We start from the raw sequence: 18,061 nt of genomic DNA, 5'->3' as shown, positions 1-18,061 counted from the left end.
TAACTATGTCCAATGGAGTTGACAAATACTATAACATGGTTTTGTGGGTATATTGCTGAAAATGCCTTGAAATTAGTGTTAAACACTTAATAAGTAAACAGAACGGAAAAAGATACAGGCCGACTTATATATCATAGATCATCATATATATATATATATATAGCTCAATATTGATATATATATATATATATATATATATATGTCAATATTGAGCTTTGGGGTGATTTGGTCTCCATGAATCAAATTGTCTGATATGACAGGATGCAACAATGTGTGAATTCGGTTTGACAATTAAAAAGCAGAGAAGAGAACGAAATGATCCTTGAATGTGTTTGTCTCCATGTACAGACTGAACAGATGCACGAACAGACATGGTGAAGCTGTACTACCCCCACCCCTGTGACACACAAACACACACACCGTTTCCCCCCTCCCCCAACAACTAAACAATCTGGGATCCGTAAACAACAAGGATGTCACACATACTGTAGGACTTAAAAAATGCTGCTATAGTCTGCTGTATTAAAAACAGAGCAGTGGTGAAGTTTTGCCCAAAGAGATCAAATCTTGTGGCTTGTGTTTACTTCTCTGTGTGCCACTTACGTCTTTCACCAACAGAGCTTGGCTTTTATTCTCCATTGTGCTCTCCATGACATGTTCTCAGGCAATCCTGCCTTTATGATTTAAATAGATGTTATTCTGCGTGTGTGCCCTTTTATTAAGTATTCTTACAGGGTTTAATATCCTGGAATTGCTCTCACATGTCTGCAAGAACAGTGTAACCTCCTGAGGGTGCCCATTATATGATTGATTTTAAGGAAAAAAAAGACTATGTGTTAAGCACAGGCTGATACCCTGTGAGTGGGTCAGGCATGTTGGGGGACTCGACTTAAGCTGTCAGCCATTTACACACGATGTATCTTTTATGAATGTTGCATGGGCTGACCTAATTCCTTTCAGAGACGACGAGAAGCAATATGTTGCTCAGGAGAACACACCACAGCATCCAGCTGATCCTTTTGACATCCTCATCCCACATCAACATGGGTATAAGGCTCAGACGAATGGAAACGGCAGCGTTATGATCACTCCGACGCCCTGGACAGGCAGAGGCTCTTCACCACCTCCAGCAGAGTTATTTTCAGCCATTCATCTCTACAAAATCTACACTGCACATCCCAGGGAGCTGGGGAGTGGAAAGAGCCTAGTGAAGGTTTAATTAGAAAAAAATATCCTTTTGGTCTCTGCGGCAGATGTAATTAAACAAATGCTAAATCCCAGAGTAGGAATGGAGAGAATCGGGCTGACGAGTCTCTCTCAGCAGTGTTGAAGAGACACTAACAAGAACAAATGGAAGCTACTTATCAGCCCCCAAATGTTTTTTAACGTGACTTGAGCGATAACTTTGACATATATGAAATTAAAAGGTTCTTTTTTTATTAATAGGGCGAAATACAATAACAGTGCTTAATTTTGAGTTTCCCTCCTACACCAGTCACACTTGTTATAATGTCTGGAGCACAACCTGCTTCATTTCAGCATCTACTGTTGGAACAAATTATTCAGTTGACAGTAAATCTTTTGTTATTTGTTCACTGCATCATAGACTGTATATAAATATGGACGACATGACAGTGCCAAAAGTTAAGCCAAAGCATATTGATCACCACTGGCTGGCTGAAGTATTGGTCATATATCCTGCCTACTCTGTGTTAATTGATAGTACATGGACCAAACAAAAAAGCCAAAGTACTCGCCAAATAAATTTTTCTCACGGCTAGTTTCTGTCATTTTAAATAGTTCTCATCACACTGATGTATGTTCAAGTGCTATTTTTACCTGGTAAGTTTAGTTTTGATTAGTTAATTGAATATATAAAAAAACTGAGCGTCACATCATGATTGACAGCTGAAATTGACATGTGGTGGACATCCATCTCCGACGCCTACCCACTACTCTGTGGACTGTGGCTCCAAATGCGCAAAATGGTTTCATTTGTGTCTGGTATTTTAGCTTCATATCTGGATAGTGGGAAGAAGTGGAGATGCATTTGTCCATATGATACAAATGTTTTACACAATCTTTGTTTACCTGATATAGACCTCTAGCTGCTGTGTGAATTGTGATCGGTAGGCACCGGGTCCAAAGGTGAAACATACCTTGAGAGGATGTTGTTCTGTCGAATGTTGGATCCACCACTTTGGTCAAGACATGAAATACCTACTCCTTAATTTTGCTAAAGTAGTCAGGAAAAAATGGGCTTAATTTAAGAGATTGTTTGTGTCTAATTAGCTTAATCATGACTCTCCTTTTGTTTATGTGGAAGCTTTAAGATGTGAAGATGAAAATTGGCTTTCTGCTGATGGGGCCATCAGATCACAAAATGATATCCTGCAATGACTAACAAGAGTCTTTGATGAGTACTTTGGTGGACTGCTCAGAGGTGAAATGTTCACCATGTTTGCTTGGTCCGACCTTTATGTAAGCATCTTGGTGCCTTCCTCCATTTTTCATGTGATTGTTAACTTGAAAATCCTTACCGCTTTGGATTGTGAGTCGGACAGACCAAGCAATCTGAAGATGACACCTTGGTTTTGCGGATGGCTGTAATGGCATCTTCATGATTTTACCTGACACTCTATAAACTAAGATGATGAATAGAGCCCAGGGAGAATGGCGTCGAGCTGAGAAACCTGGCCTCCTCCCAACCTTGAAACATCCCCTTCAGAGGAATCCCGGAAAAACTATTTTGTTTGCAGCTCACACGCACTACACAGTCGAGGCTGTGTCTTCCCCGCTGCTACAGTCCCCCATTTGTCATTGTGACACTGCATTGGCTCGCAGTGTTCACAGGTTTTGGCTGTACCTGATGAATGATTCAGCTGATTTAAAGGGGAACAGCGCTGGAGTGGAGCAGCAGCAGAGTTATGAAAATGAAATGTAGGTTGCACTGTCGGTCTCCAAAGCCTGTTTAGGACTTAAATGTCAAACACAATGAAGTTACTTAAATCTGATGATACATTATGGGCTGTCTCTGACTTATGAGTTTAACATCCACGGTTGATGTGCAGAGTCACAATATGCCTCATGTTAATAAACCATTTGCAAAAGAATCCTTTGGCAAATGCTTGATTACATTTATTAAGTCAAAGCTGGAAATTATTGTAGGTCACAGGTACATGACCTCATGATTCAGTTACTCTGCGGTTATGCTGTGAAACACAAGAGAGCTCCCATCCCAGTGAATGTGATTACTGCACGTTTGAGGTTTGCAATCAATTGTAAAGTGCTTTGGTGCAAATTGCTTCACAAATGGACACTCCATAATTGAAGGTTTGAGCAGTTATACTGCTGATGTGCAGCGTGCTGCTCCAGTTTCCCTCACCTCCCTTGTGACTGCACAACAATTACATAGCTTACTGCACTTGCACAAACACACAAAACACAGTGAAACACACACTTGTGGCCACTACCAACCATGCATACTTTATAGCTTATTTACAGAGAATTTAAGGAGGCAGAAGTAACCTCACTAATGTGTTTTGATCTCCATCAGGGCATCGACATTCATAGGTAAAAGGACATCCAGCTAAATCACCGAGCCTTTATTTTGAAAAGCTGTGAACTTGGTTCTGAAGGTTTTGTTGATTGCTCAACAGAACACTGTAATAGCTGATATGCAATGAATGAAAAAATAACGGCAGTAAAGTACATCATTAAAACTGATATACAAGCCACATACATGAACATTAGTTTCCTTTCATGAAAAATTAATCTACAAAATCGTAGTTGCAGATAAAACAGGTAGGATCACATTAAGTTTTCCAACTTCAGTCTGAACCTTAGACTGTACATAAAAAGCTCTGCATTTCCACAGGCCCAGCAAACAGCCCATTCCTAACAGACATTAGAACAGACATGTAGATATGAACAGAGAAACAGAAAATCATTGGTATAATAATAATACATTTCATAGTAATCCAGGCTGTTGAAGCAGTATTAACAAAACCTAGCTGTGGAATTCATATATTTAAGTAAATAGTAAGTCATAACGAATGTTACGAATAATACACAAGTGTTTTTCATAATGTGAGAAAAAGACTTTGCTAAGAAAACTGTCTATTTAGTTAGTGTAGATTTAAGCCCTTTGGCTTCCCAGTTTGAAGCTCTGCTCTTGATAAATATTTCCATCTGCTTGAGTTGGTGAATGGATCCTGCATCACTGAAGTCACTTGAGATTCCCTCATCATCAGGTTGGCAAGCTGGAGGTCGTGTGTCACTTTTTTACGAGCTGATCACAATTTGTGTGTACAACCTTTTGGCATGCCGTATGTGCTCGGCCATATTGAATGAAGTCTTGTAAATATTGAATGAGATTCATGTTCTCTGAGTAGCCTGCGCCACCAGTTTTATTCTTTGTTTACTGCTGGTGTGTCCCTGAGGAGAAATCCAGCCGCTGACTGTTATCATCTCTGATGTACTGTAACTCGGCCCATCCTGTACGAGCAGCCCTGTAGAAAATCGATCTGAAACCACAAAGGTTTTGCATAAGTGACATTGTCTCAGTAATTAGTCGTCTGTGCTGATGAAGCAGAGATGACAAAACATATTTAAAAACTGGTCTTCAGCAACATAAGCACTGTATCTAATTAAAAACATGAACTCAGTCTTTCTCTATTATTGTAACAGGGTTTGTGTGACTCTATAAAGTCCTGAAAAGTAGGTTTTTGATCGGAGCATGTGAGTATATTTCATCTTTAATAACCTGTGGTATTTCTGACCTTAGCAGAAGACCTGATATTTTTATGAAATCTTGTCTGAGGTTTTTAGCCACTTTACCATTGACCACACACATTTATTGAATGGATTCTCTCACTAGTTTGGTGATTCCCTGACTTTTTTAGGGGTGACATTTTGTGAATCCCAGCTCTTTAAATACCTGCAAAACCATGCATATTATTCTCTTCTCAATCTCCAATGCACTTTGTGACTGTGGGTTAGGGTTAGGGCTATTTTTTAAAACAATTACATCATATTATTTTTTTTCAAGGAATTGTCAAAAAGTGTTTATTTTCTCAAATGTGCAGCTTTTCATCTTGTCTTTGGTGATGGCACATTCATTTTGATGTGCTTTGGACTATTGATCAGACAAAACACACAGTTTTACGATGCCACTTTGGTCTGAAGGGATCTTGATGTGTACAATTTTATAGAATAATCACATAGAATAATTATTCAAATAAATGGCATAATGCAAGGAACTTTATGATTGTTGCAGCTGTCGTCAAACTGCTGTAGCCTTCTCAATCTTCTTTCTATATGTGGCTATACAATTTCACTAAAGTTAAGTAATGACAGTCAACGTAATGGATTTCATTGGAGCCTGCACGTTAATTCATGACACAGGCTATTCTGTACTCAAGGCTGTTCTGTGGTCGCCTAGTTTTGTCTGAAAAAACCTCAGCACAAACTTATACCTTTATATGACTGTTTAAGGTAATAAATTGTATATTGTAGAAATAACTTATTAACCTGGCCGAACCTGTAAACTCTGACGGACTGCATCCTTCACAGCTGTCAGCAGTTACCATTAAAATGATACTCTAGATGTGACAGGACACATTTTATCTGCAATGTTATACTTTACAGCCCAGTGTTACTTTAACTTTACATTTTTTTATTTGAGGTTACCACAATAATACTTAACACATAATAAAATGTATTGCAGAATAGTAGGTGCAGGATAAGGATTCTCCTCAAATGCCACTGCAGCATTGAATTTAAGGAGATATTTGGATTATCTCCAGCTACCTATGAAGCTGGAAGTGCACATAAGGCATTTTAGGTTTAGAAAATAAGCCTTTATTTGTTATTTTCTGTGGGGGGTGGGCTCCCAGATGCGTGTGGCCGCCTCTGGCTGTACTACGTGGTGCAGTAGCCAATGGCAGAGCCCGAGGAGGATGAGCGTGTGTCAGTTTATCTGGCCCCCTCCTACCGGCGGGAGGGGCGGGACTCGCATGGCCCATCATCAGCACTGGCAGCAGCGAGCTGCGGACTATGGCTGCGGATGGAAAGCAGTGGGCTCCACCTGAGTGTGTTCCTGCTCCCACCTTCACCGCCGCCGTGACACCGGGATTTGACACATTTTGGAACGAGTCATTGTTTCAGGGACCGGTTTTGAAGTCGTTCGCTTCTTACTTGAAACAATAAGTAAACAGCAGCAGTCCCCGCTCCAGAGCGTCGACCTGTGAACACATGAAGCGAGCAGCGTGTCTGCTGTGATAGGTAAGAGATACTCTCCAACACTGTTTCTCTGATTTCATACCTCACATGTATTTACCCTGAAAGTGCTGTTGATCATGTGATGAGTCTGCTGGGACTTGTACTTTTTGTCTTGTGGCCATACGGTGCTCAGTGCTGCTATAACCCCCATTTATATCACCATCATATAACTGTAATATTCCCACCGTTTCTTGTGTTTTTTTTAGTTCTGCTTTTTATTGTTTCCATAAGAAATACAACAACGTTTACTACAGCAGGTAAAGTGTACTTCTATCAACAAAGTAAAATAAGGGGTGTATAGCATAATGAAATAATAAAACAAATACATAGTAATAAAATGCTAAATCTAAATGAGTTATGTAAAGGCTGCATCATAATATTCAGGAAACAGCACAGCAGTACAGTGAGTCTCTAGCAAACAGGGCTTGTATAATATTTTCATTTTGATTAGGGTTATGGGTGTGATAAATCTGTAATATTGCTTTGGATACTTGTCATGGGCATAATATTACTACATAATATAGATTTCAACATGCATTTATTTTATTAAAACATAGCTCATGACAGTAAGTTGTCAGAAACGTGAGTGAGGAGAATGCTCTCTCCTTATCTGCAGGAGCAGCTGCTTCAGGTTACAGTACATGGACTGTACATTATCTCTGACTTTGATATTCAAGCTTATTTTTCCCTGCTTGAAAAGACGACTCTTTGCAGCGAAGACATTTTCACGTTCACCCAAACCCCCAGCCACCTAAGCACTTTGATAAATATTTCAACATAACTTGCAAATTGCACCCTGATTTACATTATGCACCGTCGCATGCTGGCCCGCGATTGGCTGCGGTTCGCCGACTCTCTGTGTGGCAGCATCCTTCCCCGATCCGCCCAGCAACTCCCTATTCCTCATGCCGTGGTGCTTCTCTTCCTCCGAGGCCTTTTTTTCCCCTCCTGCAGCATCCAGCGTGGTAACCATGGCAACGGCCGCCTGACCCTGGGTTGTGCTGCTCCTGTTACTATGGGCCTGACCTGAATTCTCAGCTGCATCCCAGGCAGGCGCACACCACTTGGGCGACTGACCTGCTTCTCATGTCGGTGGACCTGCAGCTGAGGGCGTCAGATAAAGACGGGGCGGCAAAACCGCTGCTGCTGCCCATTGATCGATGAACTCTGTTGTGATTGGCCCAGTGTTTTGAGAAGAGGCTGAATGTCTGTGATGTTAATGCAGTGTTATGTTAATGCAGGGATAGATGCAGCTTCTGTATGCAGATGCAGCAGCTGCAGTCTCTATAGCTTCCTAGCTTCTACGACAGATTCCATTTTAGTAAAGTGTTGTTCAATCACAAAACACCTAAATTATTGCTCTTGTGTGCCAATACATATAAAATCACCTGAAGGGCTTTAGGAATGGTTATTGGCAGTTCTTTCCACTATTTCCTGAGATTGGATCAAGTGATTAATGGAGGAAGTAATTGACAAATTAATCAATAATGATCAATTTGCAAACCCTCCTTGAACATTTAGATAGTGAGTAGCTGCTGACATGATGCCTTGTATATCTGTGCTGAAATCCTGTGTAGCACCTAGTTGAAAGGTGCCTGCTGGTATGTGCACATGGAGATTTCTTTTTTTTATTTAGCTGGATTTTGACCATGTTGTTAAACCACATTGTGAATATGTTGCACTTTAGCTTTGGGTGCTAGCTACTGCTACAGGTGATCACCTGCCAAATGCTTTCACCACCGCCATCAAATCCATCCTCACCTGTGGAACATCTCAATTTTTAGTTCACAGTACTTCTCCTTCTGTCTTCCTCTTATGAGACTCTGGCCAGTAAATGGGAGTGCATGTATTTAATTTCGTAAGGGAGATATTTGAGCAGATGTTGTAGATTTAGATGCGGCTGAAATTGATTTCAGGGATGAAAGTGTTTGTGGAGCGATCCCTGCTCAGCCCACAGCTCAGCTGTACGCTCCCTTAAGTGTCAGCTTGTTGGCGGAGCCAGACTGTGTAGGAGTGACTATTTCTGTCCTTTCTCCAAGGAACTTCAATAAATCTGTTCGGGCATTTATAACATCTCTCTCTCTCTTTCTCTCTTTCTCTCTTTCTCTCTTTCTCTCTTTCGCTCTTTCTCTCTTTCTCTCTTTCTCTCTTTCTCCCTTTCAGTCGGCCTCAGTGCTTCTCTCCCTCTCTATCATTGTAATCTGTCCACTACAGCTTAGCCTGTAGACTTAAAAGTGCTCCAAGATGTCAGATGGGCCGCTGAGAGGAGCAGCCACTGACTGTCTGAGAATCTATTTATCAATTTCTTGATCAGCATCAATTCATATTTGGAGTCATTGACCAAGTATTTTATGGTTTTAGCTCCTCTAGTATGGAGATTTTGTTTATTTCTTTTTCTTTCACATTTGAACATTGATTGGTTAGAACAGCCCAATCAATACATTGACAGGCTGAGTTTATCAGCTGCTTAATGCTACTATGGATAAATCATTGTTGGCATTTATGACGGCTGATAAGTACCAAATGTGAGTAGTGGGAAGCCAAAGATAGCTGCTTGGGCTATCTAATTTCCACCACTGCTATTATGGTCTTTCAACGAGAGCACTGCCACACCAAGGCTGGCACCACTCTAATCCCTGTTAGTTCATTGAATGCAACACATTTAAGCCAACTGCTGCAGAGGTTGAATTTCAATTGAGACCGTATGGACATTTTATTGATGAAGCGGGTTGTGTTGATGTGTTTTAAATGACTTCTGTCTGACTTACAATCTAAAGCCCAACAGATATTCAGTTTACAACTATAAGAAAGAGAGAGAAGCAGCAAACCTGCTGGAACCAGATAATATATTCTTCTAGTTTATTTATTATATTCAACATAATCATATCTGTGGTCTTAGCGGGTCCCGGGCTTTCCAACAGAAAATTTTTTCTCAATTGTCAAAACATTATCCTCACTAAACTTCAACATTTATTTGTCTGTGATAATACTTAAAAACTGTAGTCAATGAATAAAATAAAATAAATCTCCTTTTCTTTCTAACTCACAAATGAGAAATATTTTGTATGATGGAAGTGTTTTGAAAATACATTCCAAAAAGATGGTGAAAATGACTAAAAAGACTGTTTTCAAGCAGATTAACCATGAAGACCAAAGTAACATGGTCGACAGAAAGATAATATGAGCGAGCAGCTAAAACCAATTTGTATCAAGTGTGAATACAGTGTGACTGTGTGAAAGAGGTCACTCGTAATGATGAACCTACCTCACCGGCTGCTCCGCTCAGTTCTACTGAGGTTTATAGTGAGTTTCAGCTCGTTAAGTTGTTAGAAAACACCTCAAAAAGCCTCTGTCCACTACCTGGCTGACGGACCCAGTCTGAGGCCAGCTGGGGAACATAGTTGAGCATTTAGCTGTTAAAGCTCAAGACATTTCCTTCAGGTGTTGGTGAAGAACTGAACCCGAGAGGAAGTGTGAATGTATGAACTGACAATCATCATGTGACTTTTACTGAATATATAAGATTTTTTCAAACTTTGGTTCTTAGAAATAACTCAAGCAACTGATAAAATTATCTGCAGATTGGTTGATAAGGAAAAAATTGTTGTAAGTTGCCTCCCTAGTTTAATATTTTTTCCCTGTTACACAGGCATAACATAAAGTAAAGATATGGTTAGGGTTATAAAAACATGTTTGACTACTATTATCGAGCATTTTGTGAAAAAAAGCTGTTAATCCTTTAACTTCAAGCCGAGACCTTTCCCTCATAGAAGCAAAACTCTTGTCTTAACCAAAATCTACTGTACAAAAAACAATTGAAAATTATACATGGAGGCAAAACCAGTTGCTCATCTGCTTGTTTCTCAGTAGCAGCCTGTAAGATGCATAACATTCTGTCTCTGCTGTTTGTTGTCAAACAGTGCAGTAAACGTCTGTGAGCGTCACTAACGCAGTAATGCAGCCAAAGTCATGTAAAATGTGTGGGGATTGCAGGCTGCAGATATCTGCTCTGACCTCAGAAGAGGCCGTTGTGCTGGAGCTGATTGAATTTATCCTCCGTGTGGCTTTTAAGAGAGTTTTTAAAAGCCTCCCATTGTCTGCATGTGTTTGGGACCAGGAAGGTCTGGCTGCCCTGAAACCATGTGAGTCATTCACAAACAATGCGATTCTCTGTCTTCTCCCCACCGCTCGCTCGCCCGCTGCTCCTCAGAATTAGACCGCAATCAATAAGGCATTTACAGTTACTGACCCACATTTGCCACTTTCACATGACGATGGGATGTTGGTAGTGTTCGGCCAATTGTGTTAAAAGTGATTGAATACATTTCTGTAGCTTCTGCTACGCTGGAGCGCTGACTGATGTCACCACGGCCTGTTGGCACGAAGGCCTTTGTTGTCTGCATCCCATTTTAAGGCAGCTGTGTTTGTTTGGCGTTGCAGATGGGATGGACCAGCAGAGGGCACTGCATTCGGGTTGCCTGGTCTCAGGGGTTCGCACGCCTCCCGTACGCCGCAACAGCAAGCTGGCCAGCCTGGGACGCATCTTCAAGCCCTGGAAATGGAGGAAAAAGAAAAACGAGAAGCTGAAGTCTCCAGCAAGTGAGTGTGTCGTAAGACTTGTGCTGCAAAAATAGCAAAACAACAACACCTGATGGTCGGGGAATCAGTCAGGGAGCAGGGAAGAAGGCTGCATTTATGGTTCCACGTGTTTTCCAGGCATCCAGCAGACTGGTTTCACAAGTGTTTTTTTGTTGTTTTTAGCGATGGAAAAGAAGGCAGCCGCACGACATAAGAGAGATGACCTCGTCAGGAGGAAGCCAGAGGAGACGGAGACAGGTGCAGAATGAGAAATGAGGACACAAACATGACTCCAGGCTGATCACAGTTAATTTGTTTAGCCACATGATGCCACACTCATTCCCTTGTTCCTCCTCTGTGCACTGGGTTTTTTGCAGAGTCAGATCTGGCCTGCGGGGGTGACGGTGAAGATCCAGACACACCGACTCACTCTGATGCTGAGGACAGAGATGAGGAGCCTGTGGCGCCTCTGGCCAGCACCAACGAAGACCTGGGCAGTGACTTGGAAGCGTCAACAGGTAGAGTACAATACAGTGGCTTGAACACATTTAATAAACAGAGAAATGTTTAAAACAAAGCACTTCTTGATATTTAGGTTAAAGGGTTAAAGCTGCTTTAGAAAACTACATCTGCCGATGGTAAGAAGGAGAGAGAAGTAATAGCTAAACTTAAAGCTGCTGTTATTCATATACCTAACAGATCATTTTATGAGACTTGACAGCAGTTCCCATCAGGCTTACAAAGCATTTTAGCAGCCTTCCGCCTTTTTTTTATTTTGTGGTCCATAGCTTCACTGTTTTAGTTCAGTCCCTTTGTCATCCCCAGCAACAGTGACGACAGCAGCTGTTTACAATGAAAAACCTCTAAAGATCTACATTTTCCTGTCTGCCCTTAACCAAATAACATAATATATATACATATATATTTTTCCTGTCTTTTTTCAACGGCGTGGTCTTTCAGTTTGAGGTCAGCACTTAATGATTACACGTTCACATTTGGCAATGCCCTGCACTAGCTGCTTGTCCATAGATTTGCTCTGCCTGTGCTCAAACTGTGCACTCAGATTCCCAACATCTTTGCTCGGAATTCTCCTCTGCTGGTGGATAATTTCTTCTGTGCCTGGATTTGGTTTTGCAACAAGTCTGTTAAAATTCCTCAACCGATAGAATGCCAAGTGAAGAGTGAAATCAGTAAGCCCTGCTCTCCAACTGAAAGACATATACAGGAGTAAATGCAGATAGCAGCAGAGCTAAAACCAAGCAAATACTGGACTTAACTTTTACTGAAGGCCTGAAACACAACTCCAAAAAACGCTGCCGCTGTCTACCATCTGCTGGATGTGTAAACAGGCCCCTGTTTACCAGCATACAGTCATCCTTAAGTAATGATGATGATAGACTAGTGTTTTGTTTGCTGCAGTGCCCTCAAATGGTCAAACATTGAAACAACAGAGGTTACATTACTTGAAAGATATTTAGACTATGACCTAAAATACATTGTTCAAGTACAGTATAGTACTAAAAATGAGTGTTATAGTATTCCATTCTGTACAGTGCGGTATCTGTGAATATGTTGGTTGATAAATAACAAGAAACTGGAGTAAAAAACTACGAGGTTTGTGGAGAACCATCGTCACCATTACAGTAACCTGGTCACAAATCGATAAGGGATGCATTTGTGTTACATGAGCTTATGTACAAAAAATAAACGACAATCACATATATCTAAATATCTCGATCAGTATCAGCCTCTGTATTGGTTGGGCTGGGATTGATAGACTACCATTGAAAATCACACTCAAATCTATGTAAAGTTCAGTGGTGCCACGTAAACTATAGTACAAGTCTCTGAGCTGTGGCAGGAGACCAGAGCAGACGTTTGGGGAACATTCAATCTCAAAACAGAAGAACTTGATAGATTCAAACCCAGGACCCACTTGCTATGAGGCAACAGTGCTACTAACCCCTGTAGAGTGTTAAAGGTGGTATACAACGTCAAGGGAGAGATCATGACCACTTCCTGTCGGTGACCATATCGAGTGGTAGTTTTGTTATTATTATCCAGTATGGAGTATTTACCCTTATTTCATTTGTAAATTATCTGTTTAATTTTATTTTATGCCTGTTTTATTTTTTTTGTATGTCACTTCTTTTTTCGTTTTTAAAGCTCATCTAATTATAAAAACAAAATGATAATTAATCATTAGGAATAATCTTGTGGGGTTTTGGTTGGTCCTGCCTTTATATGAAAGTATTTTTGGTGCAGTTTTAGTGGCACCTGCTTCATACGGGAACGCCATGTCACTGACTGTCCACTAAGTGGAGACAGAGACTTTCTGAACAAACCCAGCCTCCGTCTCACCATCGCTGATGCTGCGTTTCAGTGCAAGACGTGACAGAGGACTCGAACACTGTGGCGGACCCCAGTCAGAGTGACGATGGAGGAGACGAAAGCATCTCGCTGAGCGACCCCAGTGAGTCGCAGTCGGCACTAAAGGCAATGGCGGTTGAAGGGAAACAGGAGGCGCCCGTGGCCAAGCCCCAGAGACGAGCCAGCACACCTCCTCCACCTACCATGCCGGTCAAACTGCTCCCCAGACTGGGCAGCCTTGATGGTGAGTTCACCATGGTAACGATGATGAGAAGCCCCACTGGTTTACTGTGGTGTCTCACGATGATGGTTTTCCTTCTCAGGTGCTCCTCCGGTGTCAGTGAAGAAGTCCCCAGCCACCTTACCCAGAAATTTCACACTTCCCAAAGATTATCATGGCTCCTTGTTGAGAGGCAGGATCTCCACACCCACTGGGTCCCCCCACCTAGGGGCACTACACCCACAGCTGCCCCCTAGCTGTATCATTGAGGAACTGCACCGTGCTCTGGCCACCAAACACAGACAGGAAAGGTCAGACTGTAGAACAGGATGTATGTGTACCTACAATACTAAGCTACCTTTGTTCGTATACTTATTTAAGTGTAATTACATGAGCTATAATGAGAGTTTTGCAGAATGGCTTAATTATTTATTTCAATAGGAAAAACCGATCAATTGTCACTTCCAGTTATGAGCGATAATGTATTAGTCCTGTTTAACTATTTAAAGGCCTTGTTCATAATAATCCAGAATGGAAAACTCCATTTGAACACATCACAATATCACATCACAATGTAAACATTCAATTTAGAATCATTTAGAACGCAGAAAAGCTGCAACATTTAAGAACCCCAGCAAAGTTGCCGTTTGTGATTGATTTAAGAACAATTCAACAAATATTATTATTATTTGATCATCAACATAGTTGCTTATTGCGTTCTTGTCATACAACTGAATGATTAAGTGATTAATTGATTTTTTCAGCCATTCTGCTGACATTTACTACCTAGTCTGTTAAAATGTTTAGTTTAAAACACAATTTCTAATGTTTTATTGGGCTGTCAAATATCTCAATATACTGTAAGTTTCAAATGTCCATTTTCAGACCTGAAAAAAATCTAAACAGACTATATAAAATTAAAACATCGAGTATTTTTCAAATGTTGAACAGCTGGAGCACACAAATTCAAAAACGTTAAACCCCTTCCTCAATGGAGCCAACACTCAGTAAATCAATAATTTGTTGACAGCAGTGAATCAAACTGGGTCGATTGTGAAGAAAGAACCCCAGGGACTTGAAATGTCTGGTGCTGTGAGGCTACCGTTGGTTACATCTGCGTGATTTTCAATTTTCTTCAGCTCAGTGTCTCATTAATACTCAGTCCAGGTTCTGAGTCTGCTGCCTCATGCGTCGAACCAATAGTCGTTTGCACCTTTTCAATGAATCACGTAACTGAATCATGTTCTCTATGATAGTACACATGTTCTTGATAATACATTCACGTAATTCACCGCTATTTTCACTCCCACCAGTAATTTGCATTCGATTTGGAAATATATGCTATCAAGTTTATTAAAGTCATTGTCACAGGATACAAACTGTTGCTTGAAATAAGTGTGTTGTTTAAGTTGCAAGAAATGTGTAAGTTCTTGTGCTAACACAAGGCTGTATTAAAAAGGAGGCCTTTGATCCGTGTTAAAAACAGGCTCTTTTCACAATCTACCTGTATCACTGGATTCTGAAATATCAACTAAACTGTCCTCCAGCCACTGTTATTGGATATGACTAAACTCAGCGAACATTTCCCCGTATTCAATCATCCAACCTCTTTTATAGCCTTTAAATGGTTTTTAAAAACCTTTGTTGAAGTCAGCCACTCATGAAACAAAGCTACGGTTATGATTGACGGGTTTCCTGTCTGATATGTCATTTCAGTTTCCAGGCACGCTCATCCCCGAAACGGCGGCTGGACGGCCGTTTGTCCCGCACGTCCAGCACGGAGAGGGAGCCTGCTGGGGATTCTCAGACCAAGAAGGAGTCAGACGAGAACAAAGAGAACTGGCGTCTGGACGAGTACTTGAACGACCAGGACAGCTGGAACGACTCTGTGATCTCCGGTAGGTCTCGGCCGGCAGCACGCGGTCTGAAATACATTTGCTCGTCTATTATCTGCCTCTTAATGTACAAAGCCGACGGAGTCTGGGCACCCTGTCAGTGGTTAATGAAGCAGGGTAATCTCTGATGCTATTTGTTTACAGTGGGAGCATGACAGGTAGATTTACAGTAATGTCTGAGAGGAGACTCACTGGTGTTCAATTTCAGTAGCCTGTCAACATCTGGTCTGCTGGCCTACCTCTCGTCCAGTCATGTGGGTCATTGGTGCACAGTCGCACCAATCGTGGAGTAAGGGTGGACATGGCAGATGTGCCCGCCACTGGCACGAGAGCAGATATCTGATGAGTGAAGAGACAGTCATGAAAATGTGTAGTGGAGGAAGGGCCAACAGAATGGAAACATCTACAATATATATCAACATTAATACATGAAGATTAGACTTCTTTTTAGTGTCCTAACAAAGATAGATAAACATTCTTGCTTTGATCCCAAAATTTGTAGCAATTGTGCTAACAAGTCTAATTCAACTTTAACTGTTTCAGGGAAAGGTGACACAGTGCTTAACTTTGTTATCTGACAGCAAAAACGTTATGGATTCAAACCAACGACTCGATATAAAGCTTGAAAAAAGGACAGCGCCTCAAAAGTGAAACCAACAGGTTCAGAGCTCGCCCCGGTGGCCGTTTGCAGTATAGGTCATATACCCTGCCTCCTTCTTGTTAGTGGATGGGACATTTAACCAACCAGAAGGTCAAAATATACGTCAAATAGATTTTCAAAATGGTTTTAAGTTGTTACTCTAACACTGATTATGTTCAAGTACTATGATTTGGGTAAATTTGGTTTTAATTGGTTATTTTATGCTGTAGAAGAAGGTGAAATGCTAAGTTTCACATCCGAGAATGATTCACGATTGGAAGTGAGTGTATTGACTGGACCTCACTTCTGCGGCTTCATCCTCCGATCGCTACTGCGCAGACATTAGTTCCATTTGCGCAAGATGGTAGCATTTGTATCCAGAAGAGGCTGGCTTTATACTGGATAGTGGGAGCGTCGCATCGTCCATCTTTATTTATAGTCTACTATACAAGACATGTTAGCCTTAGGGTATTTAGACACTTCAAATTGCCCATAGTTAGCTGCTTGCTTGTTTGTCAGTGATTTACTTGTAACCTGTTCAGGGTGAACCCCGCCTCTCAGCTGCAAATTGACACCCAGGAAGCCACTGGCAGCACAAAACTCACATGACACATTGGCCAGTGTTTTGCCAGAAGTCCTGTTGGAAGAAGTTGAAGAAGTCGCTATGGTCGACTGAGTCAGCAAAACTGTTTAAGATACTTCTCATCAGCAGGCCTCTAAACTCCTGTGAAGGTGGAGGGCAACATAAATGCTGAATAAACAAATAAATCCCAGATTAAAGTTTAAACTGCAGGTCAGGTGAAGATTTGCTGTAATTCAGACCAAACCAAAAATGTGAAGCCAAAGCTGCACAAGAATGGCTTAAAACAAGGTTAATGCTCTGAGGAGTCCAGATAATAGTCTAGAATTCAGATTGGACTTGAAAACACTTGTTCCCTGGTGGTATTCAGGTACCTTTCCAGTGCTTGAAGATTTTTGCATAGAAGAATCGAAAAACTTGTCACCTCCAGATCTATCGACTGATATGGTGAAAACCTTAACACTGATATATAACGCATTTAATTTTATGTAGTTAAATAAATATAGCCGTGCACACTTCTCAGCTTGAAATAAGTATGTGTGTATTTTATTAATAAGGTGTTGTTTGACACAGTTGTTGTTGCTCAGCTCTTCTGGGAGAGCACACTGTGTGGTGATTAGCATCAGTTCAGCGGCTTTAGCTGGAGAGCTGTGTGTGGCGCCTTGCAAACCACTGTTCCGCTTGTACTGACCTGAAAATGTGTGCTTGACAACAACAGGCACCCTCCCGCGCAGGATGAGGAAGGAGCTGCTGACTGTGAAGCTCCGAAACCGGCCCAGCAAGCAGGAGCTGGAGGACCGCAACATTTTCCCAGTCCGCAGCGACCAGGAGCGGCAGGAAATCCGCCAGCAGATAGAGACGAAGCTGGCCAAGTGAGTCGCTGACGATCAGCCTATGATCAAACCCTCCCGTCCCCCCAACCCCCACTACCACCCATACCACCTCATATACTAACCCTATACCTCGAAATATAATTTACCTCAATACCTCTGCGAAGGCTGATTGGCCACTTAATCAACATATTGCATGGAGGGAGATACAGATCAGAAATGGATCTGCATAGAATATAACCTTTACATAAATATTAGTACTCAACATATGACTGATTTTATTCACAAAGATACCAGGTCTGAACTGGGTCTGTGTCTATTGTCTGATTCACTCAGAAACAGCTGCCTGCTGCTGGTAACAGGGGCTGTTAATGAGCTGCAGAGTTAGAGCCTCTTTTTCTTTGTCACTGTGTGTCATTTATCAATTATTGTTATTATTATAGATTAATAAGTGCATCTTTAAACTTTCTTCTGGCTGCTGTTCATTACCGCATAATCAATTTTCAATTCAATTCAGTTTTATTTGTATAGCGCCAAATCAAAATACACATTATCTCAAGGCACTTTGCATATTTAGGTTCGAGAAACGCAACAGTTCCCACAATGAGCAGAACACTTTGGTGACTGTGGAGGTAGAAAACTCAGCAGACCCTCCGTGTTCCTGTG

At 41.4% G+C, this 18,061-nt stretch overlaps 1 protein-coding gene across 2 annotated transcripts in view; it reads left to right on the top strand.

Annotated features, from left to right (window-relative positions):
• The window catches only part of phactr3b (phosphatase and actin regulator 3b), a 43,687-nt gene that overhangs the window by 6,184 nt on the left and 19,442 nt on the right, over positions 1 to 18,061 (top strand). Inside the window, exons 1-8 of one of the 2 annotated variants that reach the window (XM_062395162.1) lie at positions 6,105 to 6,285; positions 10,723 to 10,881; positions 11,044 to 11,118; positions 11,238 to 11,378; positions 13,244 to 13,474; positions 13,554 to 13,761; positions 15,167 to 15,348; positions 17,284 to 17,437. In XM_062395162.1, coding sequence (XP_062251146.1) covers positions 10,728 to 10,881; positions 11,044 to 11,118; positions 11,238 to 11,378; positions 13,244 to 13,474; positions 13,554 to 13,761; positions 15,167 to 15,348; positions 17,284 to 17,437 — 1,145 coding nt within the window. In that variant the 5' untranslated portion in view covers positions 6,105 to 6,285; positions 10,723 to 10,727. Of the gene's footprint in view, positions 1 to 6,104; positions 6,286 to 10,722; positions 10,882 to 11,043; positions 11,119 to 11,237; positions 11,379 to 13,243; positions 13,475 to 13,553; positions 13,762 to 15,166; positions 15,349 to 17,283; positions 17,438 to 18,061 lie in introns of those variants that run through there. The other variant, XM_062395153.1, reaches the window with a different exon arrangement.

The sequence above is a fragment of the Platichthys flesus genome, chromosome 2, assembly GCF_949316205.1.
Source record: "Platichthys flesus chromosome 2, fPlaFle2.1, whole genome shotgun sequence".
Classification (NCBI taxonomy): domain Eukaryota; kingdom Metazoa; phylum Chordata; class Actinopteri; order Pleuronectiformes; family Pleuronectidae; genus Platichthys; species Platichthys flesus.
The sequence above is the reverse complement of the archived record's forward strand: the minus strand, read 5'-3'. Positions and strand labels throughout refer to the sequence as shown.